Source organism: Populus nigra, chromosome 13 (assembly GCF_951802175.1).
Source record: "Populus nigra chromosome 13, ddPopNigr1.1, whole genome shotgun sequence".
Taxonomy (NCBI): Eukaryota; Viridiplantae; Streptophyta; class Magnoliopsida; order Malpighiales; family Salicaceae; genus Populus; species Populus nigra.
This window is the reverse complement of record NC_084864.1, coordinates 2750701-2769439: the sequence shown is the minus strand read 5'-3', so window position 1 is coordinate 2769439 and position 18739 is coordinate 2750701. Positions and strand designations below refer to the sequence as shown.

Here is an 18739-nt window from a genome sequence, read left to right as displayed (position 1 = left end):
CAGACAAAATGTCATCTAGGTTAACCACTAAGAAATTAGGATTTTTAATATGGGATTTGGTCAAAATTAAATTCAGTCCCTATACTCTCAAATCTTATTGATTATATCCTTAATTACCCTTTAACTTTAAATTTTATGCAATTTTATCCTTGCCAAATTCAATTACCAACCATAGAGTCTAGTTCCTTTTTTTATTTTAATCATTGGTTTCTAATTTATATAAATTGACCCTCAATTGACAATTTATCTTTCAATTTTGTTTAATTTTAGCTACTGTTTGTGCTGATTTTAGTTCTTGAAGCCACATGCCTTTTTTTTTTTATCTTAGTTTTGAATTTCTTCAATCAAATCCTTAATTTCCCTTCAAAACTTCAATATTTATACAATTAAACCCCTAATTTGATCAAACTAGCTTTCCAAAATTGCAATTTAACTACCAGACTTTAATTTTTTCTAATTGGAGCCCAAATTAAACTCAAAACCAATTTTTATTGCAATTAAGCTCTCAATAAATTCAATTAAACCCTGAAAAATCCCAATCAAGTCCAATTTTTAATTTTGCTTTTCAAATTAAAATTTTCTTGTCAATAGGGCCTTCACCAGGATATATTAGTTTGCTTATTTTTCCAACCTTGTATATTTTGATCCTTCCAACTAGTGCTTGAAAATTTCCTAGGTGTTCTTCATATTATCTCCACTAATATATATATATATATATATATATATATATATATATATATATATATATATATATATTATTTAACTTTTTCATTGTTTTTTGTATTTCCTTTTTTCCTTTTTTTCCTTTTTTTCTCTTTTTTGTATATTTATATGGGCTTCTAAAATGGGTAACAATACGGGTCATGAGATCATGACAATACTATAGAAAGAAAATTAAAAAATAATTATGATTATGAAGCCTATTTCTCAATCAATTCAACATTTAAAGATGAAATTGAGAAAAAAAATAAATGTAAAAAATGAGAGAAAACTTGAGTCAACATGGCTAACTCGTAAAATTCCCGACCTAGATCATAAGACTAAGATAACTTCATAGAAAGTAAATCAAAACAAATTATAAAGTCTAATACCCAGTAAACTTAATGTTGGAGGATGAAATGAAAAAAGAAGAAGAAAAACATAAGTTGAAAATCTAAATGTTGGAGGATGAAATTTTTTAATTTTGAGGACTAAAGTGTAAAAGTCCTTGGCATTTCACTGTTCACTACTATAGTGAAATGCCAAGGAGTTTTAGTATATTATTAGATTGGTGACTTGCGTTGCACCACGAGCTAGTAAAAAATTATTGAGCACACAAAAGGGATGTATAAACGACAACAATATTTATAAAGAAGCAAGAAAAACCTGCAACTCAAGTTGTTAACTCAACTAAATCCAATAATACCCAGAAAAAAAATATTTGGCAACAATCAACCAAAACAAATGAGCCACCTATATTATACCAAGAAGAACAAGGGAAAAAAAAGATCGTTGGCAACTCACTACCTCTCCATTGTGGACATTATACATCACAAAAAACATTTGCTGAGATGCTTCAAACTCAACCGTAAATTTTGGACGATGACATGAGAAGAATTCGCATGGGTCACTAAAGTAAAGTCCCGAAAAAAATAATCAAACAAAAAAAAAAAACAAAGTGAGCATCAATCTATATTCAATAAATCAATTCTATTTAATTCAAGAATAATTTTTTTAAAAAAATAAACTTAACAAATAATAATAAATAAAAGAGCTTAGGTAGCCCAATTAAATAAAGAGAAATGATAAAACCAAGTTCATAAAAAGCATGGATAAAATAAAAAAAGAGAGCTCAATCTCCAATTAAATAAAAGTTGAAAGATCGATGAAATAAAAAAAAATATTAGCTTAAAAACATGATAAAAAAAACTAAAGCAATCCTAGGCAAACATCATGAAACCAGGTTAATTTTTAATGTTTGTAATCCGTGAAATCTTAGACACGGGCTTAACCAAGCTCAAATCTAAACCAATTAAATGTTGAATAATTAAATCATATAAAAAAAATATTGCTTTTGAAAATCTTCCAAAGCAAAAAATATTTAAAAGAATGAGAATGAAATCTATTAGGAAAAAAATTTATGGAGGGTGGAATAAAAAAACAATTCTAAATATTATCTTAGACTACAAAAATAGCAATCAAAAGAATGAGAATCAAATTTAACAAAACAAAAATTTGAATAAGGATGAAATCAAAAGAAAAATCTAATTCATTGAATTATTTCAAAAAGAATTATAACCAAAAGAACAAAGACTGAATAAAAAAGAAATAGAAGTTTATGGGTTGATTAGAAAGATTAGGTGGTAGGACGCAAACATCGAGTAAGAGAGGGGAAAGAAAGAAGAAGAAGAAAAAAGTGTGGTCGGTGTCAAACCAAACCTCTTATTGGTGCATGCACCATATATCTAAGGAGAAGATGTTAAGATGAAGCTGGAGCCACCTTAAATTGGAATCAGTTGTTCGCGTTATCCAATACAATTGAGAGATTGACTTGCTGATGTATGCACAATACACGTCAACCTTTTTTTTTATTCCTTTTTAATTATTAGAATACTCAAATGAACCCACCCCAACCAATTAATTAAAAAAAAAATGCATGTTAGTATTTTTTTTTATTCATTTTAATTGAAAATACAAAACTAGCTTGAGTAGAAATTCAAAAACTATTTTTTTAAAGGTAGTGTTGTAAGTTCGGTGTCCAACCACAATATAAAATACTCATTCGTCCCTAATCAGAACACAAAATATTTTTCAAGAAAAAAACTAATTTACCTTTAAAAACATGGCAAAAAAGCTGTTTTTTTTAAGCAATGGAGGAGAAAGTCTACAGTGAACTATTTCTTGAAAAATATTTTGCCTTTTATTATTTTTAAAACATAAAAATCTAATGTTAAATTGATCTATCACAAAACCCAGATTATAAGTTGATGTTGTTCGCTTGGATAGATTCAAATTAATAAAAATATTTTATTTTAAAAAAATTAAAATAATATTATTTTGATTTATTTATAAAAAACTAATTGAAATATTTTGAAATTATTTATGATAATAATTACTTTTTATTTATAAATATATCAAAATAATTATTTTTTAAAATTTATTTTTAATATTATTATATAAAAACAATTTAAAAATACCAAAAAAAACTAATACAAAAAAATTTAAATTTTTTTAAAATATTTTGCAACTTCATTTTGAAATAGACCCTTTGACTATGTTAAATTATTATTTTTAACACCCAACTCGAGCAAGAAAAGAGTACCGGATCTAAAGATTAATCTATTAGGCGGGGCAAGTTTAATCAATACTTAACTTTTGAAAGTTCTGTAAAAAATATAACGGTGTCATTGTTACAAACAATTTTTTTTTTTTTGTAATTTAAAAATTCGATCTGGTCCCCTTCTCTTAATTACCACACTGACACTCACTCTCCGTCTTCTTCCCACAGAACACCATCACACCATGAAAAGAAGACGAAAAAGAACCAAACCCCATCTCCTTCTGTAACTTATCAGACCCTTCTCAGCTTTTGTCCTAAAAAATCTACAACAACAACAACAAATATGTGTTACGTAGGGAAAGCAACAAAGATCTTCATCTTCATTGTAACTGTACTTGTTATTCTCGGTCTTGTCATGGGATATGAACTCTTACGCCACCGCCTTCACAAATCACACAAATGCTCTGGTGACGACGACGATTGTCACCCTCCACAATTAACCTTCCCCAATCCTACCACAAGTGGACCTTCTGGGCTGACCCCACCTAGCACAGCGGGCATCTACCAATTCAGTCCACCACCACCTACCCCACCGGACAGTGGCACTAACCTACATCCACCACCACCACCACCACCACCCCCACCTACCCCACCGGACATTGGCACTAACCTACCTCCACCACCACCACCCCCTCCTCCTCTTCTGCTGTCACCGCCGCCTCCTGCTGTGCCTGCTGTAACTGGGGCGCCACCTCCTTCTAATAATCCGCCGAGTAGTACTGTGTTAGTGACTCCAGGTCCTGTTCATGCTTAGCTTAGCTTAGCTGTACCTTTTGTGTTATGGCTTTTTTTTATTGTATTGTTTTTTAAAAAAATTTGTGAATAAATTTTTTTATGGGTTTCTACAGGGGATGGTTCGTTGGGTTGTGGATTGTATTGTCGGATTTCGAGTATTAGTGAATTCACAGAGCTGTCCCTGAATCTTTTGATAAAAAATAGTTGTTATTGATTCTTTGCTTTCCTGTGCTTTTTTTTTCCTCCCTTGATTTTTATTTTAATTTTTTTTTGACATGGTAGGTGAATTAATTTGAAGGTTTTTAACAGAAAACAAAATGTTGGTCCAGTTAGTCTGATGCGTAGAATCAGCTTCTGAGAATCTTCTTCCGAGAATTGAATATGGAAGAGAGCGACCCTGGGATTTCAATTCAACCCTTGTTAAAGCTTTTCGTCTAATGATTCTTCCAGTCACTGAGATGCCTGGTTTTTTGACCGGGATGAGATTTATCAAAAAAAGGTGATGGCTATAAGAACAAGATTTTAAATTTATTTGATAATTATTCTGATAATAATGGAAAAAATAGTCAAATTAATGTTTTAAAAGTTGAGAAAGGTTTAGAATCTGATACAGTTTGTCTTCACTAGTTGAGGGAAAAAAAGAGGACTGCCATGACAGGTGGTCTCCATTGATTTTTTTGATGATCCTGTGCTCAGGTTACTATTATATGAATGCCCAGGAATCTGAAATGCAAAAAGTTGCAACAAAAAGTCATTGATGATTGCAGTCTGCAGATCATCAATGACCTTTTCATGGGCATAAAGTTTAGCCTTTCCATGTGAGACCAGAGAGACATGTGCTTCACTGACATGGTGGCATATACAGGAGTAGCATATTTATGGACCTTGCAACTTGTTGGGGACATGGAATGCAGGCGTCAAGGTTTGAAGAGTTAGGCACAAGATCTAGTTAAAGAAAAATACAATTAGCAGCATCATTCTTGCAGATATTTTTTTTTGAGTTCATCAGTTTCAAGTTCTGGGCACTGCAAAAGTTGGGAGAACAGGAAAGTCAATGATTTCTCATAGAATTATTTATGGTGCTATAGCTTTATCAACATGAGCAGACAGCTTCTCATATCGTACAGACAATCACAACACATAGACGTACGGAAGGGCCATTTCATTGGGTAATGTGCTTCATTTTTTGGAGGACTCGTGGGAAAGAGAGTGATTTCCAGGTATGATGGCCATTTCATTCGGCCCCGCATGTGGATAGATTACGCCACTAGCAAGTAAAATATAATTAAATACTGAAATATCATACATTTTAAAGATATTATGTTCATACATTATAATAATATTATGATTCACAATCTTGATAAATAATTCAATATCATGATTCAAAACCAGATATGTTTTAAAAAATTATTTTTAAAAATATTTAAATATTTAATTAAACAGTTGGACTATAACCAAAACAATTAGATCATTTTGACTATAGTAAGATTTTAGATTATTTTCGTGTTTTAAACATGAAAACATTTATAAAATTATAATTTTTGTTAATTATAATTTTATTTACTTTATAATTTTAAAGAGTTAAGAAATTTATAATTTTATTAAAATTTAGACCGACTTTTATCTATATAGGAACTATATACAAAATTTTGTCCAACTTAAAAAACTCGTAAAAAACCATAATAATCGCAATCTACAAATACTAACTAAACTCAATATATTATCATATTCTGTAGTCACAAGTGGTCACATGAATGTAAAAAAAAAATGTTTATACATGCAAAAAAAATATAAAATAATTCAATAATATAATAATCAAGTAATCCCAAAATATACAAACATAACTTATCTATCTATTTATGTCTATGTTATCTACTAGATGATCTGAGCTCATTAGTAGCACAACCGGATCCAACTCCTGCCTGAGTGATTTCGTTCTTTACCGTGACATCATCAAGAGTTAACATCTCTTCAAAGATTTCAAGTCTAGTGCGGCAAACATTTAACCACTTGCATGCTATAATGTGAACTTTGCTTTCTTTTTTAGTATTATATAGATAAGATATGGTCTCTCGACTCTCCCGTATAAAAAAGCTAACCTAATATTAATAAAACATTAAGTTAAATTAAAAGATAATATATAAAACTCATGAACGTTTAACATATATTAATCATAAAAAACTTTTATTACTTACGTGATGTTGAATCCACTGAACATTTTTCTCATACTGTATATATCCAAGTAGAGGAACCTACTCGGGATTCAAAGTTATGATTTGTTGTGTTATACTCATGTACTAAATCATATACTCCTCATCAATAATCATATTATACATTTATATAAATATATCATTTTTCTGTGCATTCCATTATGATACATAAGCACTATAACAACCTACCTAGTCGTAATCATTATTTTTACTCCTACGAGTAATGACGTGTAATGCATTACTCGTATTGATATCGACTGAAATGTGTTATTTGTAATCGAACTGTTGTATTACCTTATCCAGAAAATGTAGCTTGACTATCTCAAAACATATTAGCGAGACCACTATTATCCTTATATTTATTCCGTTGGTGTAGACAACTAGAGCAATAACCAATTTTTATTCCAAGTAAGACATCCAAATAACCTGCAAATTGTAAGTTAAATAAATATCAAACAACAATAATTCGGTGCAGTTAATTATTTTATTTAACAAATAGTTAAAAAAAACTGGATAGCATGTTGTTTTTTCAACTCGCCTGATAAAATGCTAGCACTTGTGCTGAATTTTTTTCAAAAACTTATCCAGCACACCACTAAGCATTAAAAACATGTAAAATTTAATTATATTTTTAAAGTTTCAAGAAGACAATATAAATATATATAATTGCAAAAATAACATCGCAATACATGCATCCTAGTGGGAGATGAAGTGTAATCCTTATAGTTTGGACTATCATATTTGACAATCTCAGTATCTAGGGCTTGCTCATATGGAAATGTTTCCACGACCATAACTGTTATTAAATAAAAACATTTTGTTAATTTTTTGTGCATGAAAACATTGAAATCTAAATAGTTATTTAGATTTTTTGATTCATACCTGTAAAAGTAGCAAACATCCTTTGACCTGTTTAACCCCCTTCATACATGCAAGATATAAATATTTGTACAAGGATGCTAATACAACAAATCCCTAGCAACATATGGGGATAACATCAAAATTTTCCAGGAGTGTCAGATAAAGCAACAAAACATATCTCTTTATAAGGTCAATGAATAATACACTACCAAACAGATAGAGTATTTATGCTTTAGTACACTTGAAAACAAATTAAAGTCATCATAATAATTAACGCAATCATATACCAATTAAGCAAGGTTCGATCCAAATAATAGGTGTGCATATCTTATACCAACTTTAGGAGGTCTCAAGTGATGATGACTTCAGAATTGCTCCGATAAGGTCTCGATAGTGGACAATTTAGTTAGCCATAACTAAAACATAATTGTGCAAGAACCAACAGTCTTTTCGTGTGTTCATACACAGCTGCTAATTCTTTTAATGTTTTTATATAGTGGAGGGTAATTTTCAATAGTGGAAACAACCATAGGCATTTAGCAACCCATCTCCTGGTCTGACTATTTCGTTGTATCTTTTGATCAACCACCCCCTCTATTTCTTGATTTGAGTAGGATTGCTATGTAAAGTCTTTTTTGTGGGCCTGTTGGGTCTGTTAACGAAGGTAAAAACTAGCAAACATCGTTGCCACCATTTGCACCACCAATCATATTGTAACAAGTCTTGAAGATATTTATAGTAAGCTCGAGTCCAACGAGCTAAAATAATTTATTAAAGGTAGACAAAATGATCCACCCATTGGTATGTAGTTGGTCTGATCCCAATCAATAATATCAAAAGCCTTCTCTCATGAACCCTTGAAGAGGGAAGGAGTGCCCAAACTCATACATGTATGATGAGATAGTAACTTCAAAGGGCTTCCTGGAGGTGGCCAAGGTTGGTTGGCTAATCTTTTCAGATCTACCTAATAATTTAGCTATATATTTTATTAGCTGTTAACTATTCATATAAGCCACCTGCTCTATGCTTACAGTGCTAGGTGCATTGTCCTCATGGGTTCAAGGTAACATCTCTCTCCCTCGAGTTAGTGAAGGAGGGACTTCTCTAACATTGAGAACTACCCTCCCTTCTTTAAGAGCTATAAGCTAGAGTTTCACCCCTATTTACCACTTGAAAGCTAAAATCACCTCTAGTAAGAGCGATATCTTTTCTTTTATGATCATTCCTAACCCTTCTAGAGTCAATTTTTTTTTTATGATGAAATAACAAAAAGGAAGAAAGTATTTTTTAGGGTGAGGATTACCTAAGTTCGGGTAGCAAAGTTTCTTCTTACAAACTAAGAATAAGGCTCACTCAAAGCTTATTCGTTTTTTAACAAAGCTTATTCGTTTTTTAACAGAGAAGTGGTAAAAGTTAAAGTAAAAGAAAAGAATGAAGATAAGAATGACTAGAGTTATAAAAGAAATAACTTTTCATCCTCAACATTGATTGAATAACCATTGATGTCACTAAAAATCTCTTGAAAACTACTCAACTAATGCATTAAATACACACCACCCTTTTTTCTTCCCAAAAGACTCTTTCTAATGAGCACAAACAATTTGACCATAAGAATCCCAACAATTATGTTTGGGATGATCCGTCACCTGAAGAAGGTAAAAAGTCTTATTAAATAGTGACAACCCTTCAAATCTTTGCATACTGAATGTTCAAAGATTTGAGGTGTAACAACCCCACAATCCGGATAAAATAATAATCTCACGTCAACTGGAAAAATAAGTTTTATATATATATATATATATATGGTATTCATATGAAAGTCTACCAAAATTTGAATTGTTACTGTCTAAGTCTTGAACCGTTACTATCTTAGGGTTATTGTCTTACATATCTCACATTTGATATAGCACTCTCAAAGTTATATCATCAAAGTAATAGCTATTATATAAATCTAATTCCTTACATAAAATTTGGCAGAGTTTCCTTTTTTTTTTTTGATGTTACCAAGATATCAACTAGACTTTATTCAATCATAATAATCAATCTTCCATTTCGATCCAACCATCCTGGATCATATCCCATCTCATCATACAATATTTCATATAACAATACTTCATTGTGCTTTCTCAACCTTATATCATCAACAAATAAAACATAGCAATTATATTCTCTTATAATAAAACATTAACTAAGTTCATACAAATAAAAATTCAAAGGATTCATATTGAACTAATTATTACTTTAACATGCAGCCATCTTTTAAACATGTATAATTATGATTACTAAACTTCTTTTCGAATAGTTTACTAATACTAGTTCCTTACTTATACTTTCTAAAGGTGTAAATACCAAAAACAATTATCTTTAGAATACATTTATTAAAATCTACATATAATACAAATTACAAATAAAAGCAAAAGATATTACATAAAAAAATAGATTTAAACACAAAAGCTCATATGTAATGCTCTGCATCATCTCGTGAGATACCTGTATACATAACGTTAATAAGAAATAAGGAAGATAACACATTAAAAATGATAAAACTATTATGTTCACAATTCTTCAAAATATATCAAATTGTCTTTCGTCACTAACTTACTACATATCAACATCAATAACCCATTCATAATTTATCAATCCTATACTTATAAGACCTCGACAACCAACACTCATTGCTTAAATTTCAATTTGGTAATTCATAATTTACCTTAAATCCGACTAACTCTTCTTGATAGCTGACACGACCAAAGAAATAAGGAAGATAACACATTAAAAATGATAAAACTATTATGTTCACAATTCTTCCAAATATATCAAATTGTCTTTCATCACTAACTTACTACATATCAACATCAATAACCCATTCATAATTTATCAATCCTATACTTATAAGACCTCGGCAACCAACATTCATTGCTTAAATTTCAATTTGGTAATTCATAATTTACCTTAAATCCGACTAACTCTTCTTGATAACTAACACAACCAAAGAGTTGATGTCTTCTTCCAAGTGTAGGAGTGTCGAAGTAATAAATAACCCGGCAAGACCGGGGTCGAACCACATGAAGGTTAACTGTATAAACTACAAATAAAGAAATAAATAATAATAAAAAAAGAGTTGAAGAGAGCTTTAAGATGTGATATTGATATAAAGATTGAATAAGGATAAAATAATTGTCAAGGTCAGATGATCCACTAATGGTATTTCAAACAAGTATAATATAAACTCTTTTTATTACTCAACTGGAAACCACATACAAAGGAGGTTCCAATCGGATTATAAATTATTAACATGATTACATTAGTTATCTCATTCGAATAATATTAATACTTGTAAATGTTATCAGGTATTCACGACTTATAACTTATGTTAACATAAATCAAGTTTCTTTCATTGCACAAATGTTGGTTATACCATACAGTTAGGTAATGAAAGTGCCAAGTATTTTTTGTACCAAGAGTTATACAACATAAATCTAGATTAACCATTTAACAAGTAAAGTATTAAAAGTGAACAAGATAACAAATACAAAACATGTTAGTATCAAACATTAAAGTTCATGTTGAGTTTATATTATACTTATTCTTACACCATTAGTGTAACCTTTTCACATTGACATAATAAACTTAGTTAAATATTATGAATAAGAGAAATATAGATAAACAAGAGGAGAATATAATTATATAAGTATAATAAAGGAAATGAAAGGCATAAACAAGAGATTAATGAAATCAAAACTTAAGCATTACAAAAATATAAAGAGAGAGAGCAAGAGCATGATCTTGATCTGAAAACCAAGATGCCTAAATACATGATAAATGCCTCCTTTTATAGGCCAAAATTTGGAACTATTGATTTGATGACTAATTGTTGAATGGGTGGCCACATCTTGACTTGGTGACAATCCTTATCTTCTTGTTTGAACAAAACATTATTGCTAACGTTAGAATTTGAATAGATTTTCCTCATGAAAGTTCTAGGAAATTGTTTCAGCTTTCCAACAACAAAACAAAAATCGGTGCATTTGGACTTCTAGAACTCGAGATATGGGCTAAACACTGAACAATGTCTGGGTTGCAGGACAGATTTTGACTTCTCTATTGTTGCTAAGATTTGGACTTCCAAATAGCAGAATTGAGTCTTGGACTCCCATGAATGTTTTAGGCCTATGTCTTAGCTTTTTAGCCATATAAACCAAATTGAAATCCAAGATCTACAGCTTCAGATATGACCCAATGACTGAACAGTGTTCCAGTTTGGATTGAACCAACATCTCTTTTCTATGCTTAACCCTCTCTTTGTCTTCTCAATTTCAGTAGTTGAGCTCATCAATTAATCCTTTGATTTATGTGATAGACCTGAATTTTAAAATGAGCATTTACCATAAATTAAAGCTATCTTATATTATCAGACTTGTTATTATAAAACATGATTAAGTTAGGGAATTTAATGATACTTTAAGTGCAACATGATGATATAAAGCCTTAGTGAGAATGCACTTTTAAGCACTAATCAATAGCCAATAAATATCTGGTAATTCCATATGAATTACTCCGCAATTGGCTATTCTCTTTTAATAGTCAATCAAACCAGTAATTCCATATGAATTACCTAATATCCGGCTATTCTCTTTTAATAGCCAATCAAACCAGTAATTCCATACGAATTACCCAACATCCCTATTATAATACAAACAAGTTTCCTCTTCTACTCTTTCCATATCAATATGTCATAAACAACTCATAACTAATAATGAAACTTTGAATTTTAAAAGAAAGTGATGAATCATCTACCTTCTACTCGTGATGGCCCAGCTCTTCTTGTCTGATAACCAACTCGAGATACAACTCCTGAATCAATCAAATATCATTATATTATTAGTCCATCAATATTTTTCTTACATGCCGAAACACAAAGCACATAATTTTTTTTAATTCGTTCTGATTCAAACATAACATCATCATTTCACATACAACCACATATTTAAAACAAGTTACCTCTTTTCTTGCTTTATGTTCATAATTCCTCCATCAAATAATCCTTCTATTCTTTATGCCTTCTCATCATATATATTTATTTTATCTAAACATATGTAAGAACTATATTCAAACACAATTTAAACATCTCGTCTTAATGCTTTCTTTTTAACTAGTTCAATTATCTTTCAAATTGAATTTACTTATTTTTCTCAACTTTAATACTATTTCTTCATTTTATCTTTCTTACATATTTCAAATATCATGATTAAATATAGTTTCCTAAACATTAACATCAAAACTCATTCCTTCACTTTTTCTCATTTGACTGAATGTCATCTTCCTTTTCCTCCCCGAAATGTTTCTTTATTTACTTGTTATTTCAACTAGTTTTCGTGCTATTTCATTTCAACTTCATCATTTTTCCTTTCTCTTCTAATTTCCTCAAATTCCCATAAGAACCCTAAGTTCAAGAATCAAGGATTTAAGGGAAATTAAAGTAAAATTCCATGAAATTACTTCCTAACTTAATCAAGTAAGCTTAAAAACATCTAAATCAAATATTAAATCCAAACTTTTCATGCTTACCAATTGACTTTCTTCCGATTTGTCTTCTCTCCCAATTTTAGTCAAATTCCCTATCTCAATTCCTCCTTCCTTCACTTGATTCTTTCTTAGATTAATGTTTTATAAGTTGGACTTTGTAAGTTTACAAGATTATTCTCTCACATTTCTTATATTTTCCTTGGTTTTTGTTTTCTCCCTTACTTTTCTCTCTTTCTCTCTCGCCTTTTCTTTTCTTTCTTTTCCCATTCTGCTTCTACCTAGTCATCAGCATATAAAAGGACGGGAGAGCTGATTTGTTTTATTTTTTAATGGAAAATAATCATTTTACCCTTAATGAGTCATTTTGCTTCTATTTGACGGTCCTTATTTTTTTTGTTAGCACTACTGAGCTCCGTTCATCCTAAAATTTTAACTAGATTTTATTCAATATATTTAAGGTCTTTCAAAAAATGTTAGCTCAATCTGATGGTCGGATTGAAAATTACGCCCAATAACATAAAAATGGTTAAATTATGAATTTTTTTTATCAATTTTTTGAATTTCTCCAAATATTCTGAAATTTTAACCCAAGCTAAGACATCATATTAGAAGACTTCACGCAAATTATTAGAATTTTCTAATAACCCGATCGAGAGTTAAGAATTCTTTTTTTACATAAAACTAGTCAATTTATGAATTTTTGCTCAGAGGGTTTACATGGGGGACTACTGATGGATCCGTATTTTAGCACCTTATGAAAATTTAATTTTGAGTTTAAATCCTTGTTTAAAAGGTCCAAAGAAGGATAATTATCTATTGATATGTAAAAAAAGCTTGCATTTATACCCAATATCTTTAGACTTGATAAAATTCTAAATTTATATGACATGAATTTAGATAACTTCTAGACCTAACACCCTTGAATTGAACATGAATACCATGGGTAATTGTGTGGGATCAAATTTTTACAAGAGAGGTGAGGCATCTAAAGTATATCTCCACCTCAAATAATAAGGACGAATCCAAGAATTGGATGGAAGGGCACTCATTTCAACCTCCACCAATAGAATCACTGACATTGTTACAATCGTCGCTTCGCAATATTATACAATACTCTAAATGGTGTTGGGGAATCATTGTTCCCCCCCACACATTTCACTGTGGATTACAACAGTAATCCACAGTGATTCTTCTCCCAGTTTTTTTTTGCTAATTTTTCCTTTTTCCTTTTTTTTTTCGTTTTTTTTTGCAAAATTATTTTTTTTTCAACTTTCTTATTTTTCTTATTTTTTTCATTTATTTTTTTTTCAAAATTATTTTTATTGATTTTACGTTTTAAATATTAACCTGGTTAAAATTTTTGCTTTGTAATTTTTTTTTTAAAAATACTGTGGATTGTTGCGATGTTTTTCCACTTAGTTTTTCTATTTTATTTCTTTATTTTTCAAAATTATATTTGTCGATTTTTTTTTTAATATTGAGCTGATTGAGAATTTGGTTTTGTAATTTTTTTCTTTAAAACATTGTTGATTGCTATAGTGTTTCTCCGCATGGTTTTTTTTCCTCCAAAATTATCTTTATTTTATTTTATTTTTTAATATTGAGCTGGTTAAAAATTACAGTTACAATATGTGAGGAAAGCACTATAACTTTTTTTGAAAATTACTGTCCATTGCTACAGTGTTTTTTCCATATGGTTTTTTTATAATTTTTTTCAAATTATCCTTTTTAATTTTATTTTTTTAATATTGTGTTGTTTGTGAATTACAATTACAAGTTATTACAAATAAGACTAAATCATATGGGGAAGCACTGTAGCTTTCATCACAAAACACTATGAATTGCTATAGTGTTTCCAACATGATTTTTTTTCCTTTTTTTGATGTTTGTTTTGTTATTTTTTTTATAAAATTGTCTCTATCAATTTTTTTTTTAATATTGAGCTGATTAAGAATTTAACTTTGTAATTTTTCTTCTTTAAAACACTGTGAATTATTGCAGTGTTTTTCCATGTGATTTTTTTATGATTTTTTCCAAAATTATCTTTGTCGATTTTTTTTAATATTGAGTTGATTAAGAATTATAATTACAATAAAACTAAATTATATGAGGAAAGCGTTGTAGGTTTTCTCACAAAACATTGTGGATTATTACAATATTTCTCTAAATTTTTTTTATTTTATTTTACTGGGAAAAGTGTTATAGTTTTCCTCACAAAACATTGTCAATTGCTACAACGTTTTTTCTCATGGGTTTTTTTCCTTTCAAAATTATCTTTGTTGTTTTTTTTTATTATTAAGTTGGTAGAGAATTTAGCTTTGTAATTTTTTTTTCTTTTTATTAACTGAAAAGCTAAATCATGTGGCGAAAGCATTGTATCTTTCATCACAAAACACTGTAAATTGCTATAAATTATTTTGTTCAGTCTCTAAGTTTTGGATCGCCAACACAACTTTTTTTCGTTATGAAATATTTGCTCCATCATACCTTTAATTTCTATTACTTATCTAGCACTGGTTCACAATTATAACACTATCAAGTGCATTTGTTTTATAAGCCCGAGGCAGCGTGCGGGCATGTCATCTCGTAGTTATTAAAATTGATTTAAAGGTCAACTCGTCTTATAAAATTGAGTTTTAATTTAATTTAAAAAAATTTAAAGTGACATTATTTGAAAAAATAATTAAAAAAATTCAAATAGATTTTGATTGAATTATATGTTACACTAGAAAACTTTCCCCATGTGATTTTAAAAAGTCTTTCCCCGAGGGAGTATCGAACTCTCACTAATAAATTAAGCACATTTCATTTCATACGGCATAATGCTATGGTCTATAAAAAAAAAACTAGATTAAAATAAAACAAGAGTTCAAGCTACTAAATTTGGATTCAATTGTAAGAAATCAACCGGATCAGCGACCATGATCTATTAACTATTTTTTTTAATTAAAATAATATTATTAAAAAAATTAAAATAATATTATTAAAAAAATCAAATAATTTTTTATTGGATAACAAGCCAACACAATTTTTTTTTAATCAAATCATACTAATTTAAGTATTTTTTTCCTTAACTAATTTAACTTAATAAAAAACTTTAAAAATAAATAAGATATATTTGTTAATCAAACTTTATAAATAAAGATTGTAATAACTTAATAAAAGGTTGCAAGTACAAAATAAATATTATTCAAGACCCCACTTATCATATATAAATAAAAAATAGTTAAAAAATATATTTTTAAATATTTTAAAAAATTCTATTTTTTCAAAGTTTTTATTTACCTTAAACTGCTCTAGTGTTAGCTTAGATCTCAAGTTAACTTATTATCAAAACTAATATAATAACAGTTCCCCACAAAATTAAGAAAAATAATTCACCCCATTGGAAAATGTTTTACTTCCAGCAATCCAAGAATGGAAAATACTTAGTGTTTTGGAAATCAAATGTTGTGGAAATTTAGAATGGAATGCTAAAACCTTTCGAAATCTCCTAACCCAAAACTTTCCCAAAGAGAGTATCGAACTCTCACTAATTATTAATTAAGCACATTCCATTTCATACGACATAATGCTATGGTCTCAAATAAAAAAAAAACAAAAAACTAGATTAAATAAAACAAGGGTTCAAGCTGCTAAATTTGGGTTCAATTGTAAGAAATCAACCAGATTTTTTGTTGCTACAAATTCTTTAAAATAGAACATTTTCAAGACTAAAACCATTAACTCCAAGATCAAGATGATGACTCATATTTTGATTACCAAAATGATCGGTGGCCATGGTTAACTCATTTGCCCTGGCAGCTACATTCTTCTTTAACTCTTCCATGGCCCTCACATACTCTTCAAGCTCCTCCAATTCCATATCATCAATAGGTTCATCCCACCAGAACCTTGCATTAACATCATTTTCACACACCGTATTCCACTGTTCAGCCATTGCCACATGCTTCTTCTCCTCCTCCAACTCTTTCAATGCCTCCTCGTACTCTTTGTTCCATTGTTGAACTTGAGGGTCATTACTCGCGGCCCCTAGTTCCCCAGCAGTAGAACTCTCATTGAGAAAACGGTCAAGTACCATGTCGACATCGGGGTGACCAAACGCAAAGACCTTTTTGCCTGGAGAGAAGGCAAGAATGGCCACTTGTGCCCCGCAGAGAAGGCTTAGCTCGCTTGCTTTCTTGACTAGACCCCCGCGACGCTTTGAGAACGTCACCTGTAGATTGCTCTTCTCTTCTATCTGCTTGATCTCTATTTTTTGACGGCCTTGGGTTTGCTTTTTGTGTTTATTTAACATCACCATGTTGATGAAGGAGAGAAAGATACGAAGGGAAAGAGAAGAAGAAGGGAGATTCTATATATTTGTGAAGGTTTTATTGTATACATAGTGGTGAAATATGAGCTATATATAATTGTAACTTGGACAAAATTACAACCAGTAGCTGTGTACACAGGCTCAGTTGTTTCCATTATTGCAAGAATAAAAGATTTGGGTAGAATTACAGTTAATAAGCACCATTAAAATAGCTAGAGGCTCCGTTATTTCCATAGATATATGAGAATAAAATATTGTCAAGATTTGGTAGAAGAAAGTGGTGAGTAATTGACTCTGATTTAGGAGAAAATGAAGGAGGTATATATTTGCTGGTACGTAAGATATTGAATAAGGAATGCCATATTTTCTTCCTCTATTCATCAAATTTGGAACGATTTATACTCCTTTAACACACTAAAATTTAAGATCATTTATGTCTTAACAATTAAGACAAACCACCTTCCCTCCCTCATGATATACAAGGATGGTCAAACTATGATATGCCTTTGACATATCAAGTTCAAATAGAAAGATTTTTTTAACTTAACTAATATTAAAACAAATGAATTGGTCGACCCGTTACCCACCTCAGTCAATGCTGCTTTTGTTTTATATATTGCAGTATTATCCTAAGTTTAAACCCATCATTCTCTCCTTACAACTATGTCTTTCTCCAACCTTGCCTCCTCTCTATGTCTAATAACCTTTTCTCTCCTTCTCCACACTGTTTTTGGAGCAGGCCCAAATTTCCATTTATGTTCATCTCCTGAGAACTTCACTGCCAATGGCCCTTATGAATCCAACCTGAACAAGCTCACTAGTTACCTCTACTATAAAGCCCCTCCTACAGGTTTTGGTAAGGGTTCAAGAGGCCACACCCCGGACCAAACATACGGGCTTGCTCTTTGTAGAGGCGATGTCTCAACCTCAGATTGCAAAACCTGTGTTGTTGAGGCGAGCAGTGAGATTCGAAAGCGCTGCCCATACAACAAAGCAGCTATCATTTGGTATGATAACTGCCTTTTGAAGTACTCAAACAATGGGTTCTTTGGCCAAATTGATAATGGAAACAAGTTCTACATGTGGAACGTGCACGTTGTGAGTGAGCCAGCTCCATTCAATGAGAAGACCAAAGAGCTTTTGAGCCAGCTTGCCAATGAAGCTCAAGCAACCGCCAAGTTGTTTGCAACAGGAGAGAGGGAACTAGGAAAATCAACCAAGCTTTATGGTCTGGTTCAGTGCACTGGGGATCTTTCTAGTGCTGTTTGTAAGAAATGCCTTGATGGTATAATTGGTGAACTCCCAAGCTGCTGTGATGGGAAACAAGGTGGCAGGGTTGTTAGTGGGAGTTGCAATTTCATATATGAAATATACCCTTTTGTCAATGCTTAACTACTTGTCGAATATTGTCGAGGGCTTAAGCAGACTATAGGGGAAAGTAATATCGTTCTATCACCCTTGGCATATGTGTATGCACTTCATGTTTTAGTCACTTTAATGTATTTCTGAATAAAGTTCTGTGTGGCTGTAAGATCTTCATGAATAAAGTTCTAGCCATTTTGGCATAGATAGCCAATTTAAAGATACTTGGATTGTAATGAGTTTGGAGGTCAAAATACCACTACAGAGGAGCAACATCTCGGATTCAATACTTAATCTCATATGCTTTACAATGCCCGTACGTATGCATGCTCAAGGGATCATGATTTGGATAGTTTTTTTTTTTTTTTAAATTATCGAGTAAATATTAAAAAGGCTATAAAATCAATAGAT

At 30.6% G+C, this 18739-nt stretch overlaps 3 protein-coding genes across 3 annotated transcripts; 2 read left to right on the top strand and 1 right to left on the bottom strand.

Annotated features, from left to right (window-relative positions):
- Positions 1-3405: 3405 nt before the first annotated feature.
- On the top strand, positions 3406-4278 carry LOC133671091 (leucine-rich repeat extensin-like protein 3). The gene is made up of 2 exons (XM_062091722.1): positions 3406-4056; positions 4168-4278. The coding sequence occupies exons 1-2, from the start codon at positions 3603-3605 to the stop codon at positions 4266-4268; spliced, it is 555 nt and encodes a 184-aa protein (XP_061947706.1). The 5' UTR covers positions 3406-3602; the 3' UTR covers positions 4269-4278.
- Positions 4279-16342: 12064 nt separating this feature from the next.
- Positions 16343-16954, bottom strand: LOC133671482 (agamous-like MADS-box protein AGL62). Its single transcript, XM_062092248.1, has one exon. The coding sequence runs from the start codon at positions 16952-16954 to the stop codon at positions 16343-16345; it is 612 nt and encodes a 203-aa protein (XP_061948232.1).
- A 672-nt stretch (positions 16955-17626) lies between these two features.
- Positions 17627-18531, top strand: LOC133670458 (cysteine-rich repeat secretory protein 38-like). Its single transcript, XM_062090955.1, has one exon. It carries the CDS (start codon positions 17630-17632, stop codon positions 18356-18358), a length of 729 nt encoding a protein of 242 aa, XP_061946939.1. The 5' UTR covers positions 17627-17629; the 3' UTR covers positions 18359-18531.
- Positions 18532-18739: the final 208 nt, after the last annotated feature.